Below are 12,925 nucleotides of genomic sequence, written 5' to 3' on the forward strand. Positions count from 1 at the left end.
TATTCATGTGCTGAGGATTAGAATTCATAAACATTTTAGAGGGTTTTTTAAAACTTTTTCTTTTCTTTTGTTGTTTTTGGCCAGGACTTGTCAATACAGAAATTCACTGCTTCATATGTTCTATTACCAGCAGAATAACATTTTTTAAAAAGAGTAATAGTAAAACTTGCCACAACTTCCAACTTTCACGGACAGCTGGTCTGATATATAGAGGTAACATCAAACTTTCAAGTGCAAAATGATTTCTTTTCTTAATTTGTCTCTGAACACCAAGAAGGAAAACAGGTTGACATTCAAAATTGACATATTTTGCTCTTATTTATATGTGGCCTGTAGTACAGTGATCTGTTTAGCAACATAACTTCTTGCTCTTAACAAATGCAAGTGGAGCCACTAGGAAAATAATACATTATCAAGTTAATCTTTTTTAAATAATTTGAGCGTGACACAGGAAATTCCTGCATAGAGTTGTTGATTTTGAAGACTAACCAAAAACACTATCAAAAGGTCTCTTTTTCTTGGAAGAGATCAGAATTTAAATGAGCTATCAGCCCCATCTATGTGGGGTCAATACTTCTGAGAGCTGTCTGATTATAATAGTTGGTTTTCTCTAATTGGAGGCACTTACATTCTAAATTGTTTCTTTCTAAGACACAGTTCCCTAAAGAGAGGTGTCTAGTGCCTGGATATCTTAAGGTAGCCAGGACATCAACACAGAGCTCCTAATATAACACAGAACTTACAGGAGATCCATGCCTTTTCTGAGCAGCACTGGAAATCAGGCAAGACACCTTATAGTATCTGAAATTGCTCAACCTGGTTTGTTTGCATGAAAACCTCTTTAAATGATGAGAAATCTAAAAAGGAAATTCTAGAAGCAAAGGTAGGATAAATTTTATAAAGACAAAATTAATTTTACATATAAAATTACTTTTTAAAAAAGTGTTTCAAGATCTTAGGTTTTCTTGTCCGTGCTTCTGTGTACAAGCAGAAAATTTCCATGTTGCACTGAGAAGAATCCATTTGACCATTTGCAAAGCTAATTGGGAGCACTGTAGGTTATCTCCTTGGAAGGAAATCTTCCTAAGAGGTGAGAAGAGATTAAGCAGCTGGATTCCCTTGAAATCCAGAAGAAAAACATGAAAATCCTTCTGGAAGGTAAAAAAGCAGGATGAGCATCAGTTGCTTTAAAATATCTCTAAATTTTCTCAACATGATTTGAGAACTTGTCCATTAAAAAAGCACCTGTCAAAACAAAGGAAATGGTAGATTCAGATAATTAGGAAAGAGACACTGTTTATAAGCCTAAGCATTTCTGAGATTACAATATACTCGTATGCTTAAAACTCAATTCTTCTAAATTTTTTCACAGATTGGTCATGTAGTTTTGAATACTTCTTTTTCATATATAGATGTACATATTACTTCAATTAAGAAAACCATTAAATGTTGAGGCTTATATGTTATTCCAAGAAGTGTGTGAAAATTGGGTTTAATATCAAGATGTTTCCCCAAAATCTTTGTCATGGAGAATAGAAATTCCATGCTACTTTGCCCATCCTGGCTTTGGTGCTGTAAAGACCACTGCTATGTCTTTTAGTGCCAGGTGGTGGTGAGTAAGGCTGCTCTATACATGCAAGGATAAGTTCTGGTTACTTTCCTCCACATTACTTTTGAAGAGGCACTACCTGGATTTAGAAAACCCCCAGGGATAAGCTTTCTTCGAGTTCAGTATCCTAAATCCTGCAGCTTATTTCCAACATAACTGTGTTCAGCTGGGGGTTCTTCTGCAGCCAGAGACAGTAAGGAAAGATTCCTTCCAGCATGAAACTTTTTGACTCAAAATGTGAAGATACAGTTCTTCCTTCATCCCATCCCTTTCTAGCAGCCAGGTGGGATATTTCCATGGGACATTGAAGTCAGTTTAACATCATGGTCCCTCTAATCTGCATATAGGTTTGGACATTGTCTCTTAGCTCTGTGGTACAGCAGTTTGCTGTGGCCTGTAACAAGTGATAATTACTCACAGATGGGGTCATGCTCTTCTTTGCATGGAGGAAACAGAGAAGTGTAGTCCACAGTGTGCTCTGCCCAGCGGGACCCTGCAACAAAGGCACGGAGAGGATGCATGTCTGCTCCCATTGACTGTGGCAGCCAAGGCTGAATTTGGCCCTAAGTGCAAAAACATTTTTAAGTGACTAAATTTAACATCTTCTAGTAAATATTCTTCTGGCTTGAATTTCAGTCTGAAGCAGAATTTGACAAAACATTGTGATTGGTTGGCTCCCAAGCATGCTTGAAAACTTATACTGGACAATTTTCCTGCAGAGTGTGAAGCATGTGCTTCTTTCTTGCAAACTGTTGAGTTGGCATTTAGGAGGGGATGGTAATTTAAGTGGAAAGCTCATACTCTGCAGCTTTCATGCTGATGATGAAAAGTTGGCATTTTCTCCTTTATGGAATTCAGTGAGAATCTGGGGCTGCTTGCCAGCTAGGCAGTGAGCTCTGCCAAGAGGGCCTGGACTGCGTTAAAAGGGGTTATTTACCAGAACAGGTAAGCATTTCTCTCTCCAAAATTGAAATATTCATGGAAGTGAATATGGCCTGAGATCAATTTTAAATTGCATGGTAAATTTGGTCACAATCTCACATCCTCGTTGTTAATCTGAGTCTAATACTAGAAAATAATTAACACTGAGTCTAAGCCACCTGTCAACTGCTGCTTGCACAGACCTAGAGTCCAGAAATTGGCCCAGAAATAATTAGATAGGGTAGGAAACTGGAGCAATGTATGTGCCAGAGGTCAGCATGGTGACATCAAAGTCCCCAAGGTGGGCAGCACTAGCCAGGAAGCAGTTTGGTCAAGGAAACAGAAAATATTTCAATTCCAAAGTTACATAATTCCTAGGTGTCCCTTGGCTTTCAGGGACTGGTAGGTGCTACTTGAACTTACTTTGGTTCTAATTGGTCTTTGAACCTATTCCTTACTGAAAACTGACTTGTTTATGTGCCACGTTGTAACAGCGGATCACAAAAATACCTTCCTGAAGTGCTTATATGTAAACAGAAAGCACATAAACTTTCAGAAGACTGTTAATATAATAACAGGGAGGACCTGTGAGATCTTTGAACTTAGTCTTCTGTAATCATAGGTCACCCTAAGAGCAATGAATTCCAGTCTTTGTGCTGATATGCTTCTTGCACAGTCTATCCAGGAAAGAGAGGTTCTAATGCTTCCCCCTGCAACCTAGGCATCCCTGAGGAGCCTGCCTGCCTGCTCCCCTTCCTCTGCTTCTGTCAGGACTTTCCATTGCTCCTTATGTTTTGCTTGCAGTTGCCTCACTCATCAGTTATCTCTAACTGCACTCCACAACAGTTATCTCTAACTGCACTCCACAATAATCTTCACTGAAGCTAATCTTGGTGCTTTAAAACATGACAGTGCTAAGGACAATGCAGATATTGATAGAATTTCCAGCTCAGTACAGAATGTTGTAGTTTCAGATTCTCTTCACATTCCCAAGGATCAATTCATATCACTTTCTGGGCACATGAAATTTCCATCATTAATTCCTTCTTCAAACATTTGTTGATATGCCTCTGGCAGACTTAGGCAGCCCAAGTGATTTTTGCCCATTTACATTGTTTTTCCTACTTTGAAAATGATTAGTGGACACAGTTTCTACTTTCATCTGCTGCTTTGGGCACAGAAGCCCAATTCAGCCATGTAAAAACTTTGAAAATGTGACCTTTTGTGTCTGGTCCAAACAGTCTTTCCAGTGGTTTGGTTATTTCTGCAGACTTGAGTTGTTCTTCTCTGAAAGATTTGTTTCCTGACAGTGTATTTCCAGTGCTCTTTTCAGCTTCCTTTCTGTTAGCCTCCAGATTTAATAGACTTCATGATCTGAATGCCAATAAGTGTAGGAGGGAAGATGATGGTGCCATATATGCCAGGTGTAATTTCTTTTGTTCACTGTTGGGTCTAACTGCTGATACTTTCCAGGGACACTCCTCTGTCTATACAGTCGTATCCAACCAGTGGATAGCTGCCAGCAGAAATCATTCTTTCAAATGCAGACAGTCTCATTTCAAAGTGTATAGAAATAGCAGCCATAAGCCACTGGCTTTATTTCTATGGTGTTTTTGTAATGGTACTGCATTTTGGGCTGAGCAGGGTATATGATGTAATGAACTTACTTGTGGAGCCTGATAAGGTTTCCCTGATATGGAAGAGGATCCAAGGTCTGTGTGGCTATTGCTAAGAGTGAGAAGGCAGAATAGCTCTGGAGCAGAAGCCGAGCTTGGGATACAAAATGAAAATTTTGTGGAAAAAAGAGTTACGGAAATGATCAAACATGGCTGTTATGCTCACATCACCTATAGATCTGTTAGTAGAGCTAACGAAGTAATGATTGGGATAATTGTTGTATGGTTTATGATTTTTCTTCTTGTCTTTAATGATTTCTCAGCTTATCCTCATTTCTAAAACCACATCTGCCATTTCTAAATATTCATCTGATATGTCTAGATGTTCAAATGCAGCCTACTTGTTAAAGGATTTATTTCTACACTGATAAATAAAGAGGTTTCATAGATATATTAGGAAAAATTAAGACTTTTTTGGCTCCTGAAAAAATGCAGCTCTGAAGGCAATAAAATATTCACCTTTTAATAGGATATTGCCTCTAGCTATCTCTACATCAGTTGCTCCCAGCTTAATAATTAGTACAAGAGGTCTGCAGAAAGAATCTCAAGGTACTCAAAGGGCAAAGTAAGACACAGTTCTCACATCTTGCAGTCTGGCAATTGCATACTTCGTACTATTATTCCTATTGTTATGGCCCAGAGCTATTTTGTCCTACTTCAGGGGAGAGAATTGGTCTTCAAAGCCTTAGGAATTAGGAAATTGTCAAAACAGAACCTTATGCTACAGTTTGCTTCCTCTTCTGTGTTCCTGCACCAGTACAACCAAACAAAACCAGATTTTGTCCTCATCCTGGCCAAAGGATAGGTTACTTTAAACAGAAAATAACAAGTGATAAAAGCAAGTTCTATTTATCTATGTAATCCAAGGTATGGATTGTTAAGCCTATTTTATGGATTATTCTTCTATGATCTGTCAAGCTTGATCTGTTTGTGGGCATTTTCATAAATACAGTTTTCCCTCAGGTACCTGCAAGAGTTACTATAGAATAACCTATGAAGATTGTGAAGAAAATGTAGTTTAAGAATTGCAAACATATCTGTAAACATTATTTTTATTGTAATTGCTCTTTCTGTTCTAATCTATGATACATATTAGATAGCAACAATCTTCCTTTGCAGTTTGACCTCCTCGGTAGACCTAGTCAGGTCCGACCAGCACTTCTCTGCACTCTTGCTCACTGCACAGAATGGAGTGATTTATGCTATTTGAAAACAAAACATAGTGCTATTGTTTCTAGCCACAAGAAAATCTTCCAGCTGCAGTCCCATATGGGATTCTAAGGAAATAATGACATGAACAGCCCTATTCATTTTAGTTACCAAGATTCCAAAAGACTGGTGATATTTGCTATGTCTTTATCGCTGGCAGGCGTTCACTGCTGATTGCAACGTAGGATCCCAGAAGTTCTGATATTCATAGCTGAGCTTGCTTAAAATAGAACCACTAAGGGAGTATCTACACTGCAGTTGCTTCCCACTTTGGGTATTCAGATCAAAGCTGATTTTATCTAGTTGGTGGGTATTAATGCAATGGTAGTAATCTGGAGGACAATACGTGATGGCTACTGAACTATTAACTTCACAGAGGAAGCTCTTTGGGTGGGCTTCACTTGACCTAGTTTAAAGTAGACCCAGGCATGCTTAAGAAAGGAGTTCTGTCTGCAGTACAGATGTCTCTTGTCAACAGTGGTTGAACTTAGCTTCAGAGAGGAGAGATTGGTATTGATACTGCTCTTCCTTGTCCACCTTGACACAGTTGCTACTCCTGTCTCAGCCTGTGCAGCCTCTGCAGGGAAGAGGAAAAACTGGCTGGACTCTAAGCATAGTTCAAGGAGAATATAGATATTACAGTATAAGAAGAGGCATTTAGCCCAAACAATCTTTTACCCTTTTTCTGGGAGAAAATGTATGGAAGGTAGACAAAAAAGCACATGTGACTGAATTTGAAAACATAGTTTTCTTGGTATATCTATCCATTGCACGGCAAAAATAACTGTGCAGTAAGTAAACGCTTCCTTCTGCCAATATACTATGATGCAGCCCTACTCAAAGAATATAGAGTTCAATCTGACTAATTAAAATGCAGCTGACTCTATACATAACTTTCTTAGAGAACTCTTACTGCTGATCTGCATAACCATTTTTTATCTACTACTTTATTTGAAATTCATGCATAGCTAGTAAAAGCAGCTGTGTTTTATGGTTTCCCCTTATAAATCTTAAAATGTGTAAGATGGTTAGATGTAATAACACCAGAAAAATAAAGATTATAGAGTCCACGCTTTGGTTTCAGTGTGGCTTCAGCAAGGGTTTGTTTGGAGTGCCCAGCTGCATATACACATTCAGTGGAATTTGGTTTGTGAGGAACCTACAAAAATTACACAAATAACTAGCATTTTTTTAATGAATAATACACAGACATGCACCTGCTTCAGAGACTCCATAGATTAGTCTTGCAGCCAATAGGAAAGCCCCTTGGAATTCAATTACATGGCTGAAAAACAGAAAACAAAATCATGGCTATACATTTAGAACTGATACCAGCAAAATATTAACCAGTTCTTGGGCTGAGCTTTTCCTGAGGATTAGGTTGTTTCAGTTTGTTTTACTTCCCTGTGGATTATTGAAAATTTATATTATTCTATTCTATTCTTGCAGCTGGAGCCTCTCCCAGAAGATATTGTGCACCAAATCCCCAATATGAATGCAATAGCTTCTTTAAAAAAGACCACTGAAATTCAAAGTATGTTTCTCAGTTTGGGTTGGAGGGTTGGTGGGTTTTGGGTGTTTTTGATTATTAATTAATATCATAGACATTAAACTAATGTTTCAGAGAAAACAGCAGGCAATTTTTTTATGTATAAATGAACATGCTATGTCTAGTATATATATATATACGTATATATGCTTTTATTTTTGTTTCTTTGACATCTCTTTGTTTCTGCTATATATTTAGCCCTGATAAACTAACCATTTAAAATTATTTAGAGCTTTCCGATTCCTGAATATTCCCAAATCTTTCCAGTCCAGAGCAGCTTGGATGAACTAGGTGTTTGTCAGCAAGGGGCAGGAAGAGGTAAATTAGAGCTCTAAAAAATAGTTTCTTCAGATTCTGTGCAGCTTCCTCCAAGTTATTCACTTTGAGATGTATTCGAGCTTGAGATAAAGTTAAAAAGCTCAAAATGGGCACTGATCCACGGAACAATCTAACAAATACATGACTTTATTCTGCTTTTGGTGCAGAGGGTACTTGATCATTTCACTTGTGGGCTCTGACCCCAACTCTTTCCTACCCAGATACTTTAGGGCATTTGCTCTGGTCTCAGTGAAAAATTTTCTCTTTGCCATCAGCTTCCTTAATCTAACTGAGCAGACTTCCCTTAAATTCTCTAATCTTCTGCTCTCTGACATTTTACTGAGGCACTGGGAACTTCCTGACTTCTGCTGTTTGCTGACTCCTTAACAATAACAAATGGATAACAAATGTTTTCTTCATGTTAGATGAATCACAAATAATTGGGATTCAGCTATATGAAAGAAATGCAGTTTTTAAAAGGGGCACCATGCATTTTCCACTGATCATGCAGTGTTCAATCTGATTTTAGTTGTAAAGTGACAAAGAAAATTTACTGTAGGTATATAATTAATCCTTCACATCCAGTAGTCACCTAGATATGCAAGTGCTCTAAGTAAATCAGCTTTACATGATAAATTTCAGTAAGTCATTTTTGCTGAGTGGTATGTCCTAGGGTAGCTCACAAATTAGTGTCTTGCTTAAAATTCCCTGTTAATAATCTGTTAATGATCTGGAAGGAATCAGTAAATTAACGAAATTCATGTACTATGCAAGACATTTGCAAGTGGTAATAAGGACAGAAAGCTGCACACAGACCACAGACATTATGAAAGGATATGCAATTCTGTTTAAAATAAAGTATGTATTTAATGAAAAATGGATCTGAAACAAACAAAAAAAAGGGTGAATTGAGAAAAAAAATAATACTAGCTCTAGAAAGGCATAGTGTCTTACTAGAAATACACACAAATGAGGGCAGTTCAGAAAGAAGGAATCGATTTACTAACTAATATATAGTGTATGTCTAAAAACATAGTCCAGAGCTCTGAAGAGGGGCTTAATTTTGCCACACTTTGGTTTGAGCTGAACTGGTACAGTACTGGCAGTCCAGTGGGCTGAAACCTAGGTCAGTCTGCTCAGGCTTCGGAGTTCTTTACACACAATACTCTGTCTTTTCTTGCAGTTATTACTTTAAAAGGTATGCATACCTCATTTTGTCTGGAGAGACCAAGTATTAGAAAGGAATATACTTGAATGACAGAAGGGAGCACTGAGGAAGTTCAGTACAGCTTTATGGAGAACACCTACTTAGATGGAATTAAGAGAAGCAAGTACATATTGAATATTATAGGGAGTTATGCAGGCTGAAAAGCATTAAGCAGTGAAGTAACACATCAAGAGATACTGAGAAAAGCCTGATTTGTTTGGGTGATTGCTTGCATGTGTATTGGGTCTGTATGTCTGTGACCCAACTTTCATAACAAATATTAGCAATATTTTAGACAAAACCCAAAGTCCCTCCCCCGTTGCAAAAAACTAATGATACAATACTTAGTTAGACAATGAGAGGAAACAACTATTTTGTCTAGCTAGAATGGAATTTGTATAAATGTTTTGTATGTGACAGTGATCCAAAGCTCCTTTGGAAATGTAATACGTTTAGAAGTAGCAGTTCCCACACCCATGTAATACACTATTTCTAAACAATCCTGTTCATTGGCTTAAATACCACCCCCAAATGTGGGCTTTTTTTCAAGCAAGCCATAGTATGGCTTGTCCAAATCTATCTGTGAAAGACAGTTACAAATGCCTGTAAGAGTGACAGAGACATTCCCTTTTATTATTTCCTGATGATAAACAGTGGTCCCACAAATCTTTGAGGGAGTCTCAAGCACATTTTCATGCTGAACGCTAAAGCATACCTAGAAGACTGATTTGGTTTCATTGTTTATTCTTGCAAGCAGTGATTGCTCAAGTTTTGTATGAATGAAACCAGCAGTATGCTTCATTCTTTCCCCTGAGCTCCACCAAGTTCTTCTCAATGAATGTAACAGGACTGGTAGAATTTCACATTCCAGTATAGAACAGTAGAAATGGCATTTTCAGAGATGCGAGCAGTTTGAGGCGTATGCTTTTTGAGCTCATTTAATTGCCAATCCATAACATACCTACAGTTTCTAACAAAGCTCCTTTGCAGCCTCATACTGTGATTGTGTATCTGTTCCACAAAACTTTGCCTGCAAGTCTTTTGGCTGAACATTCGTGCAAGCCCTGTATGTTTGCATACAACAACATGTAAATGTTGTCCTGTATAAAAAGAAACTTGCAAAGCTGTTCTGATTACCACAGGTGTTTGTAAAGTACAGGTTTAGAATCATAGAATAGACTGTAGATCATGGAATCTGATTTCCTGATTTTAAATTAAAACCGACTAATGTTTTTTCACAAGCATCAGAAAGCGCTCTTTGCATGAGGTACCTGCTGCTACCTGGTGCAATTACTAATTGGGACAGCTTTAAAATTTCCTCCCACAAATCACAAACACCCTACCAAGTACTCCACCTCTCCAAGACCCTCCCACTGCAGTGTAGATGCTGCCACCTGCTTCTTGGCCTGACTCTGCTCTCCTTTTTTATCATTGAAGTCCCTCTCATAATACAATTCTCAATGCAGGGAAATAAGGAAAATCACCAATCATTTGGGTGTGATGGGTAGTTAAATGGACACAGAAAGTCCACTAATATGCTTGAATTGGCGCTGAGTTTTAGTGTTACAAGAAAGTTAGGATTCAGGGGACGCTGGTATGTGAGCCTGTGTGTGAATGAACAAATGTGATGTAGCAGTGCTCACTGATGCTGTTTTATTGTTGCTGCAGGAGGGCAACACAGTGGTAGCTGGGTACTAATATTTTATTTTATGAATAAGAGCCCTTGAAATCTCCAGCAGTGAACATGGGTTCATTTCTTTTATAGGCAAGAGGAGGTATTATTCCCATGCCAACAGATTTGATTTTCTTGCACATCTGTTTCTGCAGCAAAAAACCCCACCCACTTTGTGAACATTTAGCTCATAAATTATAGGGTTTGAATTGGGTGTGTATTGCAAAGACTGACTTTCGCACATATGATCTGTGAGAACATTGTGGAATGCTCATATAACCTTTTTGTTTGTTTTTAGTCTATTTTTTAATGAATAGAGAATATGGTCTCTGAGCACGCTAATAATAGAACCGTTTTGTCTTGTTTTTATAAAATTTGCCAGGCTGCAATCATTGAGCCTACTGTTATGTACATAACTTTTTAGCTGTGTCTTTCATGCTTTTGGAGCAAAGCCAACCTCCTAACACTTAATCTCGACTTTGTAGGATACTTAATACACTTTACATTTTATCCCCAGAAGGTCCCCGTTATTTAAAGATTCTGCTAACTACTCAAATGTGCACACTATTACAGTTCAAAGAAACACGCTGGCCATGCTCACTGCTTGTTCTTGCAGATTGACTTGAGCTTTCATCTTGCAATGATGTTTTTGAATAAAGACATTTTCAGGCTTTATTGACAGCTGCTTTCTTACTGGAGGGAAAAGTTCATCTTTTGAAAGCCTGAAACTGTGTCGAGAGCTGTGTTACCAAAGAGGGAGTTTTCAGCAGCCTTTGTGCAGCACAGGCAGCACCACCACTGGCCTGGCCTCCCAGCTGTCAAAGCCTCCAGCTACCCTCTGGATAAGCACCTCAACTCAGCCTGCTGTCCAGCTGCCAAAATCCTCCTTTTAGCCCTCAGAAAAGTCCCCTACTTGATCCCCTCTCTTTCACAGCTGTTGAAACCCTCTGTCTAATTCCCAGATAAGTACCCTGATCCAACCTCTGCAGCTGCTGGAAGCTTCTTGGTAAACACTGAATAAGCTCTGGTCCAGAGCTCCCAGCCTTCCCGATTCTCCAAATTTCCAGGTGTCATCCACCTGGCAATTAGTGAGTGCTCAGTGGATTGCTGGACTGTAAGAAATACATATCTAAATTCCTACTTGTTCACCTGGTTCCACTAATCAACCTGTTTCTTAATTGCACTGCAGTAGAAGACCTTTTTTATATGTGGACCATGAGTTACCTGCCATTATTGTTTGAGTTGCTTGAGAAGCTTCTTACTGTCTTTTCTGTTGCAGGCAGAAAGCTGAGAATACTCAGGCTTTTAATCCACTGCTGTGTTTTTATACCTCAAACCAGAAAGCTCTATTCCTTATGATATCTGGCAGCTTTCCAGCAACAGCCAGTTCATATATGAAAGTTTTAAATAAATTATTGTTCTAGTATACGCCCTGAGGTTGGAGGAGAAAGAACATCCAGGACTAACAAACCTGATTGTTCTGGCAACATCACTCCAGTCCGAGCTGGCATTTCTGACTTTTTCCTTTTCAAGACACTGCTCTGTGAGCACTTTGTACAATAATGTTCATTTTTCTAGCCCTATTTGCTGTATATGCATCAACTGTCTGCCATATCAGAGCTTCTAGGTACTAACCCTGCCCTGAACTCCCTTCACTTTGTGCAGATAAAGCCAATAACCTGTCTAACAGTACGCGATCATTAGTCTGTGTGTTACTCCTCCAGTTTATTACCTGGAAAGGAAAAAGCGGAAGGGTGTGACACAGCCCTTGGAATGAAAGCACTTTCCAAGTTGGCATTCTTAGGTTCAGAAATATACCTCCTCACTGCAGTCTGAAATTTCAACTGTGCTGCTTACACCACAGTGATTTTAAATTATAATCACTCAGTCTTGAACTAAGTGATTACTATGCTTGTACTACCATGCTAGCTAAAATTCCAGTAAATTATTGTGCGTGTTTTCCTTAGGCAAGTACTGGAAGTCAGTGGAGCCATACTCTGTGCCAGTGGATTGTGCTCTGGCTGAGTCTCAGAAACGAGAGAGAGAGGAGACAGAAACAGTATCTGCTATGGCCTCTCTTTCAGTGGATGTTGAGCAGTGTATCCCTCAGGAAAGCAGCAGGTAAGCGTATGCAATTATTGTAGAGAACAAGCTTTTGCTCCAGCCAAGTGAGATGAAGAAGACAGCCAGACTAAGGGTTGTTTCAAAATTATCTGCTAATTGAGGTACATGGAATTTTTCATCCCTGGATTTGAGTTCTCTCATTTGACCACTGGAAGCAGAGATATTCTATGCTAGCAGATATTTTTTGGCATGTATAATTCTTTAGTAAGGTTCATAATTAATGCAAGAACCTTGTTTTCTCCCTGTGTCTAATGCTCTCTAGTACACAAAAAGTGTAATATCCATATGAGGAAAATAGACACGATCAAGTGTACTCAACCATATTCTTCTCATTGGAAGCTATTCAAACTTGTTCTAATTTTCTAGGAAGGCATTTAACACACAGTCAGATAAATTTAATAAGGATGGACTTAAATCATTATTAAATGATATTAGACATGCATTAAAGGTTATTTCCCTGGAAGCAATGGAAAAGTGCCAGTATAAAATTTAAAGCAACCCTGACCAGGATTAGGGCCAGCGTTTTCCGTGTACCAAAATGAAGGTAGACCAGCAAAGAGTGAGAATGCTGGATTTTTTCCAGCTTGTCAGCTGCTTTTTACGTTAATGAAGATTGCTTTCAGTTTCACAAATTGAGAAA

At 38.6% G+C, this 12,925-nt stretch overlaps 1 protein-coding gene across 12 annotated transcripts in view; it reads left to right on the forward strand.

Moving 5' to 3' along the window:
• Positions 1–12,925, forward strand: part of HDAC9 (histone deacetylase 9) — a 466,231-nt gene that overhangs the window by 438,361 nt on the left and 14,945 nt on the right. For all 12 annotated transcript variants that reach the window (XM_030470551.1, XM_030470022.1, XM_030470415.1 and 9 more), the window contains 2 exons: positions 6,865–6,949; positions 12,129–12,282. In XM_030470551.1, the coding sequence (XP_030326411.1) occupies positions 6,865–6,949; positions 12,129–12,282 (239 nt within the window). The remainder of the gene's footprint in view (positions 1–6,864; positions 6,950–12,128; positions 12,283–12,925) is intronic.

This window comes from Strigops habroptila, chromosome 1 (assembly GCF_004027225.2).
Source record: "Strigops habroptila isolate Jane chromosome 1, bStrHab1.2.pri, whole genome shotgun sequence".
In the NCBI taxonomy this organism is placed as follows: Eukaryota; Metazoa; Chordata; class Aves; order Psittaciformes; family Psittacidae; genus Strigops; species Strigops habroptila.